Below are 21,523 nucleotides of genomic sequence, written 5' to 3' on the forward strand. Positions count from 1 at the left end.
AACATTGCTGAGCTTGGAGGTTCAAGAAGTCACTGATAAACTATTTGCACTTTGTATAGATGCACTAACTAAACACTACTTTGGATATTAGTACATTTCCTTTAAAGCTACTGTTGTTTGCTTTATCAGATTGGTCTCTACATCAGCACTACAATACTACATACTTTAATCTGCGTGTGTACCCTCCCTACTGTTCCTATTACATAGCTGGTATCAAATAGTGTAATAAGCTGATTTAATGGTCACAGTTCTAAAATTCACAACACTGTGTAAACCAGGTATTCATAGATTTATACAGAACTATGACCTTTTGTAATCAAGTCACTTTTATTTGGTTTACTTTTATTATGTCAGCGAACAAGCAAATCTGTGACTTGTGGAGGAGCAGTAAGTAGCCTTATTCCATTGTTAATACTTATCCACATTATGCACTTCACATTCATAGCATAAATCTATCACCATTTTTTTTTTCTTAATCCCTAATTCCCAGGGGAATCATTCATTCATTAAATATTCACGGTATAGATAATCTTACCTGGATTCATGTTTACCAGGGCAAGTGAAAAGCTTTAGTAAGAGGAATGTAAAAGGGTAATGTATCTTGTCAGGCGAAGATGAGAAATCCAAGATGGCTGCCCTCAACCCTCAATCCTCCTCCACTCCACCTCCGATTACAGCGTGAAAGAGAAAAGGATCCAGTTACTGTTTGTGTGCGCCGTCTGAGAGAACGCCCTGTAAAACAGTGTCCTGTCCATTTAAAAGGCTTTGTTTTATTTTAACGCAAACACGAGAAGAGTACCTATTGTGAGCTCTGTTTGCTGTTTTAAGTGCATGGTACATCAGTTTACACAGTACGCTATATGCAGTATTTAGTCTTTCATGAAGGCCTTTTGTCTTTGAATTTGTATAAGTATTACAACCGCCTAGAAACTGTAGTTTCAGAAACCAGATTTATTGAGTTATCTGGATTACTTTGCGAATAAGGCCCTGCAAATGCCCCAGATAACTGCAAAACAAATTGATGTAAGTATTTGAAAACTAAAATAAGTGGTTTATGACTTTGTTTTACACATGTTCAATGTCTTTGGTGTAATACATAACGGTGGGACACAATATATTGCATTGAAAATCAGTTAAATCATGTTTTATGTGTTTTTGTATACATATCTTTCCAAAAATGCTGTATCTCCCAGCCCTAACAACATGAAAGGCCTGAATGTTTTCCCATAAAAGTGTTTAGATAACCCTCTTTTGATTGATAGCACTGATGTTGATTGAACCACATTTCAATCATTCCTCTCAGATGCTCATGATTGTGTATTGCAACAATAAAGACTGCAGTGAATGCTCTGTATTTCACACGCAGAGGAGGGTTACAGAGGCAATGTATTTGAAGCTGATGCTGGTCAAGTACTTAGCATAGTTAGATCCTTAAGTCATAAAAGAACCTTGGTAAATTTCACTTAAAATTTCACTTGACATTTATCTGAGGGTGATCGCTGCACCAGGGGATTAGGTCATGCAAAGCAGGATACTGTTACAGTTAAAATCCTTCACTGACTGGTATGGACCCCTATTCTCTGTTCTCCCCTGACCCCGCTGTCCATCTACAGGCTGAGGAGGAGGCTGCACGCCTGGCATCTATGCCGGCCTGGAGGAGAGACATGTTAAAGAAGAAAATAGACGAAGAGAGGTGAGTAACGAAGCTGTGTTGCTGTGCACGGCTGTTTTTCATCTTATTTTGTATTTATTATTTCCTGGGCCATGTGTTTGCATAATGTTAGTGTGTTTCTTCACCGAGATACCCTTGGAAATAAGTTCTTAATTAATTTCTTGCTAAATTATATAATAAATACTTTTTAATTAGTTTTTCCAATTTTCATACATGTACTCTCTGACCCCTCTCGCTTGCAAGGGAGCATGAATCTTTCAAGGAAATTATTTAACAACATACTGGAAATGATCCAGAGATTGTAGTGCTGATGCAAGAGCATGACACAGTTACTGTAACTTTTTTTCCAGTGACAGATTTATGCTGCCTCACTGAGATCAGACAGCTGGACATGATGTTGTATTCAACTTAATAGCGTTCAGTTTTAAATGGCATGCTTTTGATTTTCTGCCAGTGCGTACTGTTTTCACATTCTATGAGTTTGCACTCCAAGAGGCCCTTCTGGAAAACGAATCCTGCTTTGCAAAACTAATTCAGTGTAAAGTCTTACTTCTGACACTGGACAGTATGTTCAAAAACAAACAGTAACAATGTAATGTAACTCAAGTAGTAACTGTATCTATGGTTTACAGTTCGCTGAGATAGTTTGTAAACAGAACGTTTCCTTAAAAAAGTGACCCGTGTCTGTTTAGCTGAGGGTGGTAACCATGTGTGACATTTTGAAATTGGGTACTAGCACTACAGCTAAGTGATAGTCAAATCAAAACTGTTGTTTTGACTGGCGCACGTGGGTTTGGTCTGCAGTATTAGATAGTTTTTAACTTCAAGGTGGTTTAATTAAGAAATGGAAAGTTACAAGTTTGTTCTGTTACAACATCCTATAATATTCTGTGCTACAATCTTCATCTGTCTTTACAGTGTTATATTCAAAGTTAAGCAAGTAAGTTCTGATCTGTTAGGAAATATGGTTCATTTGCTTTGTATAGCTTTCTAATTTTTCAACTACAGTCATCTCCACTTCATGTTAATTATAAAACATTCTCTTTTTATTTTGTCACCGGAAAGCCTTACAATAAGTTTAAGATATTTACACCATTTTCCCTTGTGCTTATGTTCTCCTGATGTGGCAGGGAACAAAAAAGGTAAGAAAATCTTTTTTGTTCCAGATAATAATGTTTACATTAAACATTGATCTTCTTGTAAAATGTGTTCAATGATAAGAAAACAAGTCTTCAGAATTTCTTAATTTGACAAGAGACTGTGATTCTGAGATCAAGTTGCCAAAGTGGGGAGAGGTAGCAGCCAAAAACCAGATACTAACTAAGTCCTTGTTAATACTACAATGGGGGGGGGGGAGCATTAAAGATGCTTTGTGGCATAATCACTTGTACTGTGAGTGCTGGCTAAGGCTAATCGTTCTTCAGTTTGCATTAACTATACTGGGGTGGACACGTTATCTTACACTGAAGTAAACATAGACAAATATACAAGAATAAGGAGTTAAGCTGTATAAATCAGTACAGTTATATCTATTTGTTCTCAAAGATAAGCTAACATGCATTTGCTATCCAAGGGCTCATAAGCTCTTATTAAATCTCTACCAGCCCACCGCACACTCACCATCATCATCGTCATTTTGGGTCCTAGCATTAAAACACTATTCCTGTGAGCAGGAACAGGTCGCATTGTTGAGGAAGTATCTTTAGGTGAGTGAGTTTCAGGTTCCTTGTATTGTGCAAGCTGGCTCACTGGCGTGGCTTACTGGGTTACTTGTCCAAACGTCTGTAGAAAGCTTTCTCAGAAGAGAGGGGAGGCTTTTACAGCAGCATATTAACACAATGGTTTTTGAATGAGATGTTGGCTGTGAGATGTAATAATAGAGGAGACGACTCTAATACTCAATGACACACATTAGAAAATCCAGTTCTATATTGTAATTGACTTTTGTGTTTGTGTAGGCCTATATTATTTTGTACTATATAAACTGGTTTAGTGTGATGATTGTTTTATTTGAATGCCTATCATCACATTTTCTTTGAATAAACCTTTGCTTGGAAACTGTCTGTACAATTCTAACTTATTTTTTGTTTCTCCCCACTTTCTTCATGGATGCATCTAGAAAATCGGAGCAGCAGGCCAAACAGGCAAAAGAGATAGAGGAGAAGACGGAGCTTGAGCGACTACGGACCCTAGGCTACGACGAGACCAAGCTGGCCCCCTGGCAGCGGCAGATCATTCTGAAGAAAGGGGATATAGCCAAACAGTGAACTGGGCCCTCTCATCCCTCCTCTGCCCTGCAGCCCTCCCCACCCTCACACACCCACTCCAAGGCCTTCACTGAACACCTCACCCTCCCTGATCCTCCACCTTTCACTGGACAGCGGGGAAGAGCTTCTCTAAACCCTGTCTCACTCTTTGGCCTCCAGAAACACAGAACCATGCTGAGGTTGCTGCTGTCCACGCCGGCTTTGCGGCTCAGCTTGGGCGAAACGCAGCAGCGTGACCCACCACCTCCCATCAAAAGTCTCATGGACACAAACTCTTGCTAACAATAGCTTTGACATGCACTGATTCTCCTCGCTTAAGACATTTGCTATAAATGCACGTGTCCTTAGCTAAATTAAGATTATCTGTAGTATATATCTATTTGCTTTCCTGTAAATCAATAGAAGCTATTTCACATAGAAGATTTTCTCAAACGTAGAGGTTTGTGATGATCGAAAGGGGGTACTAGTGAGCATTTTTGCCATGGGAGAAAAGCCTGTCATTGCATGTGTATTTTCCCTTTATTAGCCACACTCACCATTATGTAATGATGTAGCTCCATAACAGTTGTGTCATCTAAAGATGGCATGGACATACTCAGCAAAGGCTTATTAAACCCCGAAGCAGCTTATGGATTCTGTATGTAGACAATATCATCTTTATCATGTTAGATACTTAGTCATGAGATTTTTGTATCAAGCTCATAGAAGCACTTTCTTAATGGCTTCATTTTACTGCCAGAGTTGTAATCTTAACACTGCTCAAACTAATCTGTTTCTTTAGATAAGCTTGTTGTCATTTTTTTGTGGATTTGGAACATTGATATATATCCTATTTAAAATAATGTAAAGAGTATGTAGCTGTACAAATTGAATTTTATTAATTATCACCGGAAAAAGCTGCAATGTTCCAATTAAATTTTTCTATATGTGACCTAAATGTTATGCTGTTATGTGATCATGAATGTGAAATGTGTTGCATAATGTGTTTCAAGCATATTTTGATGTTTTACTGACCCCAGGACCCTGGGTTTTGAGGGCAAAACAAAACAAAAACAAAGACACAGAACATGGCTTTATTTAAGACATAAAAAAAGCAGAATGTGCACATGCAGAGCACCGTCTTACCAGACATCTCATCCGCTCACTGAATATTGCAAAAGTAGGGAATATACGTCAGTTTGTCCTGTGTCCTGTTCCAGCCTTTGTCCTACTAACCTATATGATAAATCTTTGATCAACTGATCTGCTTACAGAATGCAGAGTGCTGTCTGTCTGCAAGAAACAGCCGTAACATAAAAAATGTACTGTTCTTTAGATAATGCCTGCTGTGCATTAGTAGTCTACAGCCGCTAGTGTGAAAGGTCCAGTTTTAATACTGGACCTGAAGTCTTTTGCTCAAATATCTGATTATAAATAAGGTGAACAGGACTTATACAATGTTTTGAATAATTCATTATAACATACGGGCATATCGTTTTTACATGACAGAACTGACACAAAGGTCAGGTTGATTATTAATACAGATTATTTAAACATTCCTTTCCAGTTCCAGGTTTTCAAGCTTTCCTAGGATTAACACTTTTGCTGGGCGCGGGTTCATCTATGTGGGGCTACATATGGAAGTGTGGGTTTTTGGCAGAACTGAGGAGACACATTTTAAGCAGAGCATGAATCTGTGCACAGACATTTAAGAGTAACTGAACCTCTCACTCATGCTGGACGTCTCTTGCTGAGCGTGACATTAGTATTCCCCACATGATAGAAAATATTCTCTTGTTTACTACATTTATGTTGGGTGTGTATTTTTACAAATGTAGGGAGCGTAGGCCTACTTATCATGTCATCATGAAAGACATGGTCCTGGTTGGGGAATCATTTGGAAATAATCTAACTCACTGTCATCGGATGCCATATGATGTTGAAATTGAAAATGATGTAAACGTCATTGCCATTTGATTTTCTATATATATATATATTTCAACTCTGTATATAGTGACCCTCTCAGAATTTTATTGTTTCCATATTGCATTAAATTACATGTCTCAGCCTTGCTTGAATAGAATGTTGGCTAATTCATGTATATTTTCAGACTGTTAACAATGAAGACAATAAATCTTTAATCAACAAACAGTGTTTAGAGTGTGCTTGTGCTGCCTCCAACAGAAACACATTATTGAATAAATGCTACCTGAGGCTAATAGTGTTCTGTTTTTGCTGAGGCTAAGTCACCTGTGATGATTTTTGAGGCCTCCGTTTGTGCCTCCTTATTGGACTGAGTTACAGATACATTTTGAAACTTTGAGAAAACTGACATGTGGATTGCATAAACCCGGTTTTAACTCCAATATCAGGAACATACATTCACACATCACAGCTTCAACAGAAGGTGGGGGAATTACATATCAGAATGAGATTTAAAACCAACATACTTGTTGGGATTTAACCCCATATCCCAATGACGTTTTACAAATAATAATAGCAATATGTAAGAAAAAAATAGCTACGAGAGTAAATACACCAAAAACCTAAAAATAATCATTAGAGTACAGTGTTCATGTGTTTTAGACACTTTTGTCATTTATTTATGGCTTGCAGCTTTCAAAAATTGTTGTAATAATAAAAAAAAATGTGAAATGTGTGGAAGATTTTTCTTTGTAAATTGACCTTGCAACACCATGTATTGTCTACATGCAATGTCAATCGCTGAGGAGACTGTAGTGTATCCTATTGGTCACCAGAGGGCGCCAATGAGCTATTAGCCAATCAGGTGTGTGAGACGTCAACAATCATCAGATATCTAAGAGAAAGGCAGAGAAAACCGATGGCAGATCAAATAAATGATTTTATTGGCGTGTATTTGGAGAAGGATTATAACTACGTGGACGGGTCAAACTCAAACTCTACCTGACGTTTTAAATGCATTTGATTGAAAAAAAAAAGTTTTATGTGGTTAATTCGGTTTGGAAGTTAGTCCCGCGCATAGGTTACGCGTCAGGGAAACAGCTGTTATATCCAAAATGTTAAGCTGCATTTCGTAGCTGCTGGCCTCTGTCTGCTTTAATCTAAATTGGCACTTTTCGATGATTGATTGACGCTCACCTGTAGTGACGTATGGAGCACGGCTTAATGGGCGCCTGCAAACAGAGGAGGAAGTGAGTGAGTAACAATAAATATGTGACAGAGTGGAGCGGAGGACTACAGCTGCTGAAGCTGCACTTCTAAACGCACCGGACAGCACCTCTACGAGAACCGCCGGACTGACCTGTGATACTATTTATTAAGAAGGCTGGTGTTTGTAAGGTCACCTCTCACAGGTAAGACAGCTGCTCAGCTGCTTACGCGTTTCAGTGTTCACTGAACTGCGTTTCACCTCGCTGTTATGAACCATGGGAATGTGAGTCAGACATTTTTGCTCCCACCCTAATCCGTCTCTCAGTCAGCGAGGTAGTTGGTAAATCAGACTGTGAGTGCACAGGGGGGAAAACAAGCAAACTGTAATTAGGTTGTTGTTGGGGTTTATAACAGTATTTTAATGTACATTTTAAAACTGCAGATAAGTCAGTTTTTAGCTGTCTTTTATGAATGTCATATTAAACATGTCATTACGTTTAAAAGAGCTGGCCCTAAGTGCTTGTGTGTCTGCACTTGACATGGTACTCTTTGCACATGGCAGGTTAGGAGTGTTTATCAGGAAGTGTGAATTTGTTTTTGTTGTAGTTTCTGTGGCGCACAGAGATTTGCCGGAGCAGGTCTCTGCGCTTTTGTGTGGGTAAGTGCAGTGTAGGAGTAAGCGGTGAGTCACGGGTTGAGTCGCTTTTATTCGAGTTTGAGGACTGACACAACGGACTGCTCCATCCCACCGACCAAGTGTGTGAGTGAGGAACTGGATCAGGGGTGAGGCTCCCTTCTTGGATGGGAAGAGATCTGGGAGCCCCACTTTAGGTCACTGGTGGTAGACACTCATTTTACCTCGTCTGCTTTACCATGTCTTCATTTAAGGTGCTAGTTTATACATGTTTCCTGCCTGTAATTTGAACCATATGTCTTCTGGTTATGCATGTAAATGCCGATTCTCCCTCCCCCCCTCAGACTCCTCCAATGTTGTAGGTGCTGAAGAGTTAGTAGACCGGGTGAGGTGAAGGCAGGAGGACACCATGTCCCACAGCCAGTCAGACAGCTGCATGGGCGACCAGGCCCCTCTTATTCTGGAGAGCTACTTATCCACAGAACTACATATATCTGAGCCAGGGGATGATTGCTGCCAGTCACAATCTGAACCATCCACACGCCAAGAAGATGAAGTACACAGGATGCCTAGGCAGGTGGTTTTGAGCACCCAGAGTCCTGCAGCGCTGAAGGTTGGCACCCACCAGCTCATCCCCAAGAATTTAGCTGTAGCCAGCCGGCCTAAAAACCGCCACCACACTACTGTGGTGACGTTCCCAGTGGGACTGGAGATCTCCAGTAGTGGGACACGGAGCCGTCACTCAACCCAGGGGCAAGATGTGTCCTGGGAGGATTATGACAGTGATGGAGACGGCTTTTCTTTGAGAAGGAACCGCAACAAATCATACAGAGCGGCTGTGACCAGCCTGGACTTTGAAAGCATTGCGACAGAACAAGTGGCTGCAGCAACACTGAAACCTGTCAAAGAGGATAGAACCCCCAGCCGTGGTCCAGCTCGCAACCCTGGGCGCAAGGTACAAGGGTTTGGGGTCAAAGGGTACTATTGTACTATGTCCATTTACCATAAACTAAACTGGAGTTTGTATTTGCAGTCTAATGATGATAATAATAATTATAATGGTAATGTAAAAAACAGGAATTTTATCCACTTATCTGTTGGATATTATGGTTGTTTTGTAATGTAGGAAAGCAGCCACCTTCAAGCAATTAATTCATCGACATCTACGCAACTACCGAACTAAATGAAAGTCTCAGTTTCGATGCCAGTTCTGTTCTTCAGATGAAGACAGAGCCCAGCTGATACAGTTCTGTTCTTCGAATAGTCTCATAGGTCATAGCCAGGATAGCCAATAGCGTTGGTGGTGACCATGTCAAATTCTCCTTTTAGTCATGGGGATGATGTCGAGTTTCCACAACTGTTTCCTATCTTCCAGACCAGTACCAGTGTTGAGGGTTTCTACCAGACTATACATAAAAATGCTACATTTAAGGATTGAAAGAAAGAGGCTGAAGAGGGAATAAGATGTCAGGAGGAAAAAAAGATAAAATAAAAACTGACTATTATTGAGGCACATCCATTCCACAGCGTTAAACTCAGGCTGCTGTCTCCCCTCTAGCGAACCCTGGGGAGAAAGAGGAACCAGAACCACCGTGGGTCCTTCAAAGATGGTATGTTCACCAATGTGTCACTCTGTCCACTTCTCTAAATTTGGCTACAAGGCTAAAATAGATGGGAAATAACAATGACGTTTGCCTTTCTTTTCTTTTTCTTTTTTATTGGATTGCAAAGCAATTATGTGTTCGTATAATTTCTCAATGAAAATGTTCAAAAAAACGGACTTGATATGTGGATGCCATAATCCCATAATTCATAGTTTAAAAAACATCCCTTGAGGCAACAGGAGTGGACTGAACAGGAAATTGTTCACTCTGAACACTCCCAGCATTCTGAATGTCCCCAGTGTTCAACTTTGATGTCCTGCACCTTCAGACACTCACTCTTTTCCAGTGTTTTTAAAGTAATGTTCCAGTCATAATTATGTGGACTTGAGAAAAAATTCAAGAGTTGTTAAAAGTGACATTAAAGCTGACTGATTTTTGGTGTTTTGGTCAATTATCAAAGATGCAAGAGCAGCCATATTTCTTTCTTTATATCATAATGACATTTCAGTCAGACAACTCATGTGAAATGTTTATTACAGCAGTAGAACAAAGTTACAGTTTTCAGATATGTTTACATGGAGGTATTAGGGTAGGGAAGAGAAAACATACTAAACCCCTAGTCGGAGCCTGCAGATGGATGTTGGGGTGGTGGTGGGGATGAAAAAGCAGGCAGCAATACTGATACAGGGCAGCAGTGGCATGGTGGAGCAGAGGGAGAGATGGGACATTCTGCAGCTTAAATAGACTTGAGGGGGTGTGTTTGATGGATCATTGTGGAGGACGAGGCATGTCACGTGTATATGCAGTGCAGCTTGAGTTGACTACCTGAACTAGCTCGCAGGCGTCGCTTCATTTCACCTGCACATTTAACACTGTGAGAATCAAATCTGTAACCTTTCGCTTAGATAATGGTCTCTGTATCATTCCAGTAATGAAACACTTGAGGTAAAAACCTGCATTTAAATATAAATTACTATCACCTTTATTCCAAACACATCCTTTTAAACCTCCCACGCTTTAATTCTCAATGTTGCCCGTGTTATTATGTGGACCGATACCGACTCTGCTTAAGTATTTCATTTGTTACACTTAACAGAATACCTACAATTACCTTCTTTCAATATGTCTGACAGATTAACAAGTTAATAACAACAGAATCCTTCGTGTGTAAGCCCATTGTGAGTTTAGAAAGCATGTATTTTCTTGCTTTGTTTTTCCTGATTTTTATAGTCATGGAACAATGTTGTCTGTGTGATGTCAGAAGTCATGTGAATCCAAACTGCAAACCCATCACACACTGAGACTCTGAATTGAAACTTTGTTGACGTTGATGCGATCCTCAGCTACACCGCGCCTCTACCAGGAGATCCGTGAGCGAGGGCTGCACTCCACCAACCAGGATGAGCTGCTCGATGACTTTGTGGTGGTGGAGGCTCCCCTGGAGGACCAGGGCATCGTGGTGAAGAGCTACCGGCCTGCACAGCTCACCTGGAGCCAGCTGCCACAGGTAAACCTCCATCTGCACTGACAGAGAAAGTGTGAGCATTGAGGGGAAACAAAATCAAGTGCAGCGTAAGAGTTCTGCAAAGGGGTTTGAATTAATAATAGAGTTCAGTTATAATTTTACAACTGTGCTAGTACATAAATCTATTCCCATCAGCACTTCCTTTGACAGGCAATATGTTTGTCTTTTTTCATTTTGTTTAAAAGCGTGCACTATAAGAGCTTACAGTCTTGCGTGTTTTTGGTTTTTTTGCTGCTGCTGCTGCATAACCTCCCACACTCCATGACCCCGTGTGGAAATGCTGGCTAGGTTTGCTCTAGATGTCAGAACATCCACGAGCTTGTCTGATGCTGACATTTCATTTTTACCATTTTCAAAACCAGCTTAAATATACAGCAGAATGCAGAGTGTAACATTAGTTTTGCTTTGCATCTCTTACAAAGGTGAGGGACACAGATATCCTGACCAGAATCTCACCTCAAGAGAGAAAGAGACAAGAGGTAAGTGCGTGTGCATCATGTGCACCTCCAAGTATGCCTACAGAAATGTCTTAGAAGAGAGATTTGCATTTAGTTTTACATACAGATACAGAAAGTAGGACAGCTGTGATGCAGCACAATGGCAGAACAATCTTCAGTACTAAAAACTTTTCCACAAGCAGTAGACTTGAAATGCTGGAATGCGATGCAGCCATACGACATGTTGCATTTCGAGGGGCAGTGACAAGATCATGACAAGAAAATGTGCAGTTTAAGAAACCTAAGCTTTCCCACAAAGGGAAACCAAGTGCTTCTTTAAGATAAACTTTACAGTCATATTTATTTTCATCCTATATCTGCCAACATTGTTGGGCAACAACTTCAAACTCCTAGAAGTTTAGTCACAAGGCTTTCTAGGAAATGAAGGAACTCATGGAGCAGGAGAAGATAAAACAGGTTGTGGTAATGTGGGTATTACAGCAACGAAAGATCACAGACTGATGCCAATTATATAGCGTAACACTATCTGAGGGTGGATTTTCCCTTTTGTAATGTGACTTCACCAGCAGTCTATCAACCGATGTTGTGTCAATACCAAAGGTCCACCCCGAATAAAGCCACACCCTGCCAGTGTGTTCACTCTTGGTCTCTCTCCGTGAGCAGGTGTTTGCTTTACTCTGTTGTACCCTTTCATAGGTTTCGTTTTAGTGCTTAAGCAATGTGCTCCGGATTTGCAGCCATCCATGGCAACTTAAATGCTACTTTTTAGGGACATGAAAGCATTTTGCTGAAGTTTGGGGCTAACTTAGATCCACAAAAAATAATGCTCTTCTAGCAGGCATGCTGTAAAATTAGGGAGGTTTGAGCACCATGTGCTCAGACAGAGCAGAGCTTTACCGGGTCCACCAGGCAGACCATTTGTTACTCTTCTTTAGTGACTTTTTGAGCTGTGGTCTAAGATTGGCATGAAGTACTGTTCTTGATTTTGCTCAGCTTAATGCCCTGTGGTCCTTTCTGAGCCACTCCACCTTTACAGGAAGTAGGGGGTGTGGAAAATGCGTCATCACCACCTGATAGCTCACCTACTGTAAGATCCTGACCACAAACAGCAGAGATTAACTAAACCCTCCATTTCAAAATATTTATACTGTCTTACAGTAAAAAAATACTTTGTACACTGCTACATATCAACCAGTGCTGATATGTCTACCATTCCTATGGATAATTGGCAAACTATAACCCTACTGATAAATTATAAAACATCACATTTTCATTCAGCATCAAATTAGGTAACATGTAGGGAGAAGTTTGTCATAGCAGAGAACAGCAGCCTCAATAGACCAGAATGCATTGCAGCCACAGCATATGTTTTATTTTGTGACGGGGACATGTCTGTTGTACTTTTTTGATTTAGAATGATTTCAGTACTTTATTTGCTCCTTTCAACTATGCATGAAACCCACCGTAGAATGCAGAAGGCATACGTTTTCTCTGAATGTTGTTAAAAGGAATTCTGGGAAATGTAGGAAATCACCAATTTACCCAGAGCAGAAAAAATGTCATCAGAAAATAACAAACAACTAGCCGTAAGATCATCACTGGGTGGATTTTTGTATTTTTTTTTAAAAGGTTAAAGATGGGGAAAAAAGTAGAATGTTGCAAATGTGAATTGCTCCTTTACATGCACACTTAACATGGGTATGTGCGGTCATTTGACAGGCCATTTTTGAGATCATCACATCAGAGCATTCTTACCTGCACAGCCTGGGCATCCTGGTGCGTCACTTCAAGAATAATGAAGCTCTGAGGAAAACGATGACGGCCACAGAGCACCATCACCTCTTCTCCAACATCTCTGTCATCCACCAAGTCAGCCAACGGTGGGTACAACACTCTTTTCTTTCTGTGTGTGTGAGAGGGGGAAGTTCACCACCTCGTTTAAAAAAAAAAAGGATGTGGTGATGGTGTAATGGACTGTTTATCTGTACAGCATCGACTGTACTTTGCAGGTTTTAAATGGGTCTGTGTTTTTCCGTCATACAGTTGAGTTCTATTCCCACTGGGACAGTGGTTTCAAGAGGGAAACTGGTAGATTTGAAGTTTCAAGTAGAGGCTCCATTGACATGTTAAAACACGTTAGCCAAACTGGTTCTGCTGCCTAGCTGCTCTGAGTGGTATTCCTGGGCTTTAAGATGATAATGTGCTTGGGAACAGCCTCTGTTGCTCTGTGTATAGCTTGCTCGTTACATTATATTGAATGAAAATAAAACCAGTTTAAGCAGGAAGAAGTGTCCTTCTATCTTTGATCCTCTGGTTCCCTGTTTCCAAGTAAAACAGGATCTGTGAGACTAGAAGGCGGAAGGTGCTTCATAAGCCTTGTGGGTGTCCTGTAGTTGTTTCCTGGGTTGGGCTGTTTTTCAGGTGTCATTTTACTCCTTTTTGTTAAAAAGACACTTGGCCAGGGTGGGGCTGAAAGTCATTCATCATGTTGATAATGCTGATAATGGAAGATCTATTGCAAAGCTTTGGCAGAAGGGATCGCCTGGATCTTACAGTAAAGATACCCTTTTGCATGGATTTAATAGTAAAGTGTATAAAGCCTTCTTAAGGATTTCAGGATTGTTCTGAAGTTCACATTTTTTCAGAGTCCACTGGGTTAAAGCTGGGATAGGCAACTTGTAGAAACTAGCAAGGGTCAGCCATCTATCTATCCCCCTCAGGCCTACCTTCAAAGCCACTCCCCCAAAACACACATTCATGCGGAATAAGTGCGTGGGTCGCATGAGTCGCGCAGGTATCTATGTAGGTTGTAGGGATGCACCTGATTCAAAAAGCAAAAAGAATTGGGTAACTGTGACAAGGGAGCTGATCTATTCAGATCAATTATGACCTGAACATTTTACTAGGAGAGCTAATAAAGCATGAAAGGAGTTAAAAACAAGGGGTCAGCAGTAGGTATTTCACGCTTACTACGCCAGTAAATTCTACACAGCTACTTGGAATGTCTGCAAAGCCAATGTTTTGAGGGATGGCGGTAGCAATGCAAATTATAGCACAACCATCCAAATCAAGCAACTCCAAAAGCAACATGCCAGAGAAGTTGATTCCCAGCCTCTTCCTCACAGTGAGGAATACAGCATATTAATTTTACACTGGTATCAAAAAAGTGGGATTGGACAGGTTGGTAGGTAGGACAGGCAGTCATTTCATTTGAAGCAAAGTATATCTTTATCAAATTAATAAATCGAATTATCTGCTTATTTCAGTCCTGCAGTAGCCACAGATACCGGATATTTTTCATTTTTGTATCAGAGCATTTGATTTATTGGTTGCTGTCGGGATATAAAGAGAATTTAAACAAATAACAAAAAATCTTCTGAAATAAATTGCCTCCACCAGTTTTACATGGAAAAGGATGCCTTTTGTTTTAGAAATTACAGACTCAAAAACTATTTTCTTTCAGTGACACAACGGTTACAAATATTAACAAACATTACTTAACTTTCAACGGAGACACCATCCTGTAAATAGGCTCTAATGTAATAACTTGATTTTGACATAGTCACATAGAACCTTATAGCCCCACGGTGAAAGTTTGTTTCAACAAAAGTTTCTAGTTCATATTAGATTGTCGTACCTGTCTCAGAATGTTACTAACATTGAAGTGAAAGCACATAACCTAGAAGTTATCACATTCTTTTCAGCCTGAACAGTCTCTGTCCTCACACAGCTGTGTGTATTCTGCTCAGGTGGTCATTCTGTGACAGGAAAAACATTCCTTTTAACATCTTTATAAACCTTCCCCTCTGTCTCCATTTGTAGTTTTTTTGAGGACCTTGAACGGCGTCACTGTGACAACCCAGTGATCCAGGACATTAGCGATATTGTTCAGAACCACGCCGCCCACCACTTTGAGCCCTACATCGTCTACTGCTCCAACGAGACCTTCCAGCAGAGGACGCTGCAGAACCTGCTGTAAGTAGCGGGACAAGCTGTCACAAGCTGTGATGGCAGTAACGCGGCAGCATAAGCTGAAATTTCATTTCTCTTTCCTTCTATTAGGAACAATAACACTGCGTTCAAAGAGACCTTGAAGCAAATTGACGGGAGCGGTGAATGCGGAGGCCTGCCCATGATCTCTTTCCTCATCCTTCCCATGCAGAGAGTAACCCGACTGCCACTGCTGCTGGATGTTAGTTTAACCTCTAACTATGAACAACTCACTCATGTACCCATGAATAAGTAAACAAAGGAATAAAAAACTTGAGTTTATTGACACACAACTTTGTGCTAGAGTTAATAATAAATTATTATTGATTTAGTCAGCTTGGTGCAGAAGGCTGCCTACAGAAGTAAATAACTGTTACTATGAGAGTTTTTTTTCTCACCTCATAGACAATCTGCCAGAAAACTCCAGACAAGACAGCGGAGTACTTTGCGGCTGTTTGGGCGCTGCACGCCATCAGCAAGGTAGAGATTTTCAGAACGGCTGGGGCTGAATACCTCAGACACAATCCTTTGCCTCCCACAGCTCACATTTGAGCGTGGTCTGTGCAGTCAATGTGTTTTATGGTCATGATCATATCATCATCATCATCACTGTTGTGATTTATTATTTCAACAGTTGGTCACTAGTTGCAATGATGGAGCTAGGCGGATGGAGAGGACAGAGCAGATGTACACCATCCAGAAACAGATGGATTTTGGGAAAATCAAGGTAAGTGTCGACCATGTGTTTCTGCCCAAGCAGGAAGAACACTGTGAATATAGAGCTCACAAGGTTTGAGTTGTTAGATAAAATGTTATGGACATTAATAAAAAGCAGGGATCATATTGGAACCTGCAAAATGCTTTGGGCTGATTCCTCTTATGTAGTAATGTACAGTACTAAGTTTGCCATTATGGACTGATCTCTTGTTGAACTCTTGCGTCCTCATAGCCATTTCCTCTGGTGTCATCGTCCCGGTGGCTGAAGAAGCGTGGTGAGCTGGCAGTCTGCACTGAAGAGCTCAGCATCTGGAGGGCTTTCAGCAACAGGAGCTACTACCTGTTTCTCTTCAATGACGTACTAATCGTCACCAAGAAGAAGAGGTCAGTGGGACTAAAATACACAGTCTTAGTTTCAGGAAGTATTCACTTAAAAGTCTAAAATACAATTTTTTTTGTTTTAGAGAGGTTATTATAAAACTAAAACTGACAGACAGACATAACGTTTAATATTAATCAATGAAAGAACCAGCAAACATTCTCCAATACGTCAGCATAGTTACAAAAAGTAATTCAGTGTAATAGGATCACCTGCCATATCCTGTTTAAGAGAAGTCTGGCATTAGAAACTTAAAGCTTTTTTCACAGACCAAACCACTCTTAAAATCATGAAAGAAGCTAATTGGGCCTCTGCTAAAGAAAACCAACATCACAACCAGTTTTTGAGGCATTTCATGAACTTTGTCAGCTTCCCCTGGTGACTGCTTTGGACACTGAGTAGGTCCAGCTGCTGGCGGGCGGGGAACATGGGGAAACGGAGAGCAAGGGGACAGGGAAAGGAGAGCGAATGGATGTAGTGTGTGCATACTTGAGATTCTTCAATCTTGCATTCAGCACGTCAGCTTGACACACTACAGCTTTCTGTTTTGAGTTAGGGAGAAACCAAACAATGTCAGCTCAGAGGAAGGAGCTGCCCACAACACTGGAGTAACTTTCAGGGTTGTAAGGTCGACATTGTCACCCAGTCATCAGGTGATAATATCTAGGAAATGTTATTAGGAGATGGTTAAAGAATGTTTTGTTTTTTTTAATTGTACATGCATACACAGTAAAATTGTAGCTGGGGTTTAGCTACAATATCATGTGGTAGTTAGTTCTGTGAATGTCCGTGTTCACCGGGACCAGTGGACACAATTTCTCTGATTAAAAAGTACCATGTAAATGGACATATGAGTTAAAAACTGTTTGTTTGTCCAGTGAGGAGAGCTTTGTCGTGATGGACTACGCCACTTTGGAGAATGTGGAGGTGGAGTTTGGGGAGGATGCAGAAGGACAGACGTCTCCGCCTTCCAAGAACAGCTCCAGCCACTATCTTTCCTTCAAACTGCTGATGAGCAGGAACAGTGACGGGAGAGCGGAGCAGATGTCCCTGGTGGCAGAGTCCAGGTACTGCTGCTGTTAGCTCCCATCAGCTGTGAACTGTACCTTTTTATAATGAGTACAGTTATTACCCCTCAAGTACAAATTTATATATGAGAACACCGGATTAAAGTATAATAAGCAGACATTAGCTACAGTTTCATCTGAAGGGAGGGACGCTTGGAACATTTTCCTGAAACTCTGACTTCTTTCTATCACATACTGGTTCATACACAAATGAAAAATCAGCCTCGCTACCAAAGAAAATTGCTGGTTAAGGTGACCTCTGGGAAACACGGTCCTGTTGCGATTTTTTATTTTTTTTTTCAAAACTACATTCACTTGTATGACCTGCAGGGTTTTTCCACAATAGGGGAGGCAGTCACGAGAACTCGAGCCACACTGGCACAGTGTGAGTGGTTTTTTTTTTTCTGCACAGCAAGCTAAAGTTGTTTACCACGATCCATTGACCAAAAAGCGCAGAATATGTGTCTATTATGATCAGATATGTTTTTTACTGAACAGTAGCACCACTAATTAAGCTCTGCTAACTTGATGACAAACACATCCTCGGTCCTATGTAAGTTCTTCACAATAAAAGCATCCTGTCTGTTCGCCAGTGGAAAGCTTTAAATATAGTGCGAAACAGCAGTTTGGTTTGCATCAGCAGTAACTTAACACAGCTTGAATACAGCTGAAAGCGACCAGTACACAGTAAAATAAGGCCGATGTGTGAAGATACAAACGGGAACGCAGAAGAGAAGTAAACTCCAAACCACAGAGATTCAGGTGGACGCTACAAAAGTACTGACAGACACATTTTGGAAAATTAAGCTTTTTCTCTAGTCTCAGCACAGATGAGCCTGTCACGGATTGGCCAAGGTTGGCCCTGCCACCAAGCAGGACCACAGCAGCGTGACTTGGGGCACCCATCCCCTACTACCAGGCTGTAGTGGAAACCCAAGTCATCAAGGCACTGTGATGGAAAAACCCTAATGGAAACCAAATCTGATGTTTTGTATCTGGCTCCCTCTACTGACAGAAGTCTTAATGCCAACCTAAATGATCCTACGCTTTCAGTCCTTTCATAAGAAACAGACTTTCTGTGCTATCACATGTACAATAGATTAGGTCTGGAGTCATTTTTAACCATGCCTGTTGTCTCTGTTGCCAAGGGTGGACCGGGCACGTTGGATAGTTGCTCTTAAAGAACACAAGCAGGCAGGTGTCTCCACTCCCACAGCTGGTAAGTCAGCATATTTTATTTACCAAGGGAGTCATTGTTGGAAGTACACTTTCAGTTAACCCTGGGTTTGACTACAGTTGTCATTGTGCACATGTAATCTTTGAAAGTGGCAACTAATGACAAATCTGTTCTTACCTTTCGTGTGTAAATTATTCATCCGTGTAGAAGGCAGTGTGCTGCACAGAAAACAGTTTGCATTCATTATGCATTTTAAATTGAATCTTATTCACATACATATCAGAGCTGCACAGCATCTCCCTTCTTTTATGGCCTTTTAAACTATTTCCTACCATATTCTTGATCTGTGAACCCGATTTTTACAATTTAATACATAAAAAGCACATTTGTACCGACCTTGCATTTAACTGTATATGAAACAATGTGCCAAACGTGCCTTGCACAGTACAAATTCCAAAACAAGATTCCTGTGTGTTATAGGTCTATAAGCCAAATAAGAAAATGTATTTTGGATTTTGAACAAAATCTTAAATTAAAGCAGTGATCTTGTTCATACGGATACACACCCTTACGATACTCTGTTAATGCATATTTAAAACAAAACCATCACGCAGGCTGCACTCAGTGGCTGTTTGTGTAATGGCTATTGTGTTGTGAGTTTTAGGGAGAGTCTGTTTGATGTCGTTATCAAAGGGTGTGCCTTTCCAGGGTAAATGTCACATGCCAGGAGGTAATGTGAGGTGCTGTAGCAGTGTGGTACAGAATGTGTTTTTACAGTACCGAGAACAAGTTTCTTAATTCTTCACAGCAGGCCAATAAGATGAGCCACATACAAAGTGCTATAAAACAGAAACATGAAATACAGGAAATACACTGTACCTAACAACATAAAAGCTTTGTTTTGGCACACATTGCATTATGGGAATGTGTTTCAGGTCTGCCACAGTATGAGGCCACCAAAGCCTACATGCCAAAGCAGCCAGATGAGTTGGGATTGCAACAGGCTGAGGTTGTCATCGTCCTGCAGAAAGAGGAAGGTGAGGCCCTGCGTGTGTGTGTGTTTAACTCAATCACTACCGGATATGCAACATCAAATCCAGAAATGCAACCTCCATCAGTGTGCCGTCTTCATATAAAAGCATGCAAGAGTAACTTAAACTGTCTGCTCTTCCTAGCCTGGTGCTATGGAGAGAGGATGCGAGATGGAGAGAAGGGCTGGTTTCCTGCGAGCTGTGCCACAGAGATCACCAACCCCACTGCCATGGAGAACAACGTGCAACGTATGAAGCGCCTGCGCAAAGAGACAAATGTTTGAGTGTCTCAGTGGCTTTACTCTCCTGATGTGCAGAATAACAAACACATTCCAGTAGACTGGTGACTCTCTCATGTGCAGTCTTCACTGAGACTGCATTTTTTGTGAATCACACTAAACACAGGAAAACAATCAATTACTGTAATTACTGACCCAGAAGTCCATTACCAACGGACTGGAAGGCATTTCCCAAGATATGAAAAGCCTCACAAAGGGCCATTAATGCCGTCCTGGAGCCTGAGTGGTCTAAGATGGATACAGTGTAACCATGAGGTTCCTGGTGTGAATCCAGCCAGTGTCCATCTTTCACGTTGCTCTCAACTGTACAAACCAATTGTTTTAAAATGTGGCCATAAGGTGAAAGCTCAACAATACATTGTTGCAGAGCTGCTGTATTTTAGGTGTTTTTAGCCCACCTTATATATCTGCAGCCAATAATGGATATTTGAAATAGGATTTAATGGCCAACAGACATTTTACGCAAACTGTACAGCACTACCCGATTTCCTTGTTGGTGTGAATGTTTAGATCAGATGACTTGCGGAGCAAAAATATAACCTCAGATGCAGCCTAGGATTTAATATAGGAACTGCAAAATATAACTTGTTTATCTACATACACTTTAGTATGAAGATGTATGCAAAAACTAGTAATGTGCGGATCAATATTAAAGTACCAACCTTTCCTGCTCCAGGATCGATATCTAAACACAGTAATTTGGAGTGTGTGTGTTTTATCATAAGAATCTTACCAGGATGGTCTAATTCTACTCGGTTGATAGGAACTACTTCTCCTTCAGCCTGTCAAAGTCATTCTTGCGATATGGCTGTGACGGAGCTTCTTTGAAGTGAGCCTCTGCAGCCCTTTACATTTTCTGCGATTGAATATCGATTCTGGCTGACTGTAAAAGCAGTCACTTCTGGCTGTATTTTTGCTGTGAAGGTAATGACGCTGTGATGTGTGTGCAAAGACAGTGAAATACTTTGGCAACACCGCAAACTTCACTTAACATCTGAGATTAAATAATGACGTTATGAAGCGGCAGTTCTGAGCAGGATATTTTTGTTATTGAAGAATAACGGTAGTTTGATGTCTTGTGATTATGCAGCTATTATTTGGAATAGGTAAGCTGACAGCCTGCTCTTAATTTCCCTCAAACACAGTAACAGGAGGGGGCGGGTCACATTAAACTACAAATCAAACATGTAAAAAGTATTGGTATCAGCAATACCAGCCTGGGTATGACTTGGCATTGGATCATACTGGAATTAAGTGGTATCAAACGTCACTGGCAAAAACAAATATTTAACAATTTGCTTTCATGAGGCATGGCACTAACCTCCAGTTAGGAAACTTGATATACTGTTAAATATTGTGTTAATGTCACTTAAAGATGTTGTATGGTGTCCTTATATTGGTGTAAAGAAAATGTGACCAATTATCAAAGTTTTTCCACTTACTACATCAGGCATGGTTATTTGTCTAGATATTAATGTGAAATGAATAGCCACTCCATCTTAACTATATACTATGTAACAAAGAAATTCCATGGCTTGTGTCATTGTTTAGAGCCTGCATGATTGAAAAATAAAAATAAGCCAACACTTGAG

At 40.7% G+C, this 21,523-nt stretch overlaps 2 protein-coding genes across 3 annotated transcripts in view; both read left to right on the forward strand.

Annotated features, from left to right (window-relative positions):
* Positions 1-4,821, forward strand: part of espn (espin) — a 44,417-nt gene extending 39,596 nt beyond the window's left edge. The window contains exons 12-14 of the mRNA XM_046056738.1: positions 1,614-1,693; positions 2,803-2,814; positions 3,792-4,821. Coding sequence (XP_045912694.1) covers positions 1,614-1,693; positions 2,803-2,814; positions 3,792-3,939 — 240 coding nt within the window. The 3' untranslated portion in view covers positions 3,940-4,821. The remainder of the gene's footprint in view (positions 1-1,613; positions 1,694-2,802; positions 2,815-3,791) is intronic.
* A 1,976-nt stretch (positions 4,822-6,797) lies between these two features.
* On the forward strand, positions 6,798-21,522 carry arhgef16 (Rho guanine nucleotide exchange factor (GEF) 16). Of its 2 annotated transcripts, none has more exons than XM_046056192.1 (15): positions 6,798-7,253; positions 8,029-8,639; positions 9,243-9,294; positions 10,632-10,795; positions 11,236-11,292; positions 12,991-13,151; positions 15,094-15,246; positions 15,334-15,463; positions 15,667-15,741; positions 15,896-15,988; positions 16,211-16,362; positions 17,236-17,424; positions 18,573-18,643; positions 19,537-19,638; positions 19,777-21,522. In XM_046056192.1, exons 2-15 carry the CDS (start codon positions 8,094-8,096, stop codon positions 19,914-19,916), a joined length of 2,085 nt encoding a protein of 694 aa, XP_045912148.1. In that variant the 5' UTR covers positions 6,798-7,253; positions 8,029-8,093; the 3' UTR covers positions 19,917-21,522. The 2 variants fall into 2 exon arrangements, with proteins under 2 accessions (XP_045912148.1, XP_045912150.1); XM_046056194.1 differs by lacking the exon at positions 6,798-7,253 and adding an exon at positions 7,277-7,333.
* Position 21,523: the final 1 nt, after the last annotated feature.

The sequence above is a fragment of the Micropterus dolomieu genome, linkage group LG08 (genome assembly GCF_021292245.1).
Source record: "Micropterus dolomieu isolate WLL.071019.BEF.003 ecotype Adirondacks linkage group LG08, ASM2129224v1, whole genome shotgun sequence".
Taxonomy (NCBI): domain Eukaryota; kingdom Metazoa; phylum Chordata; class Actinopteri; order Centrarchiformes; family Centrarchidae; genus Micropterus; species Micropterus dolomieu.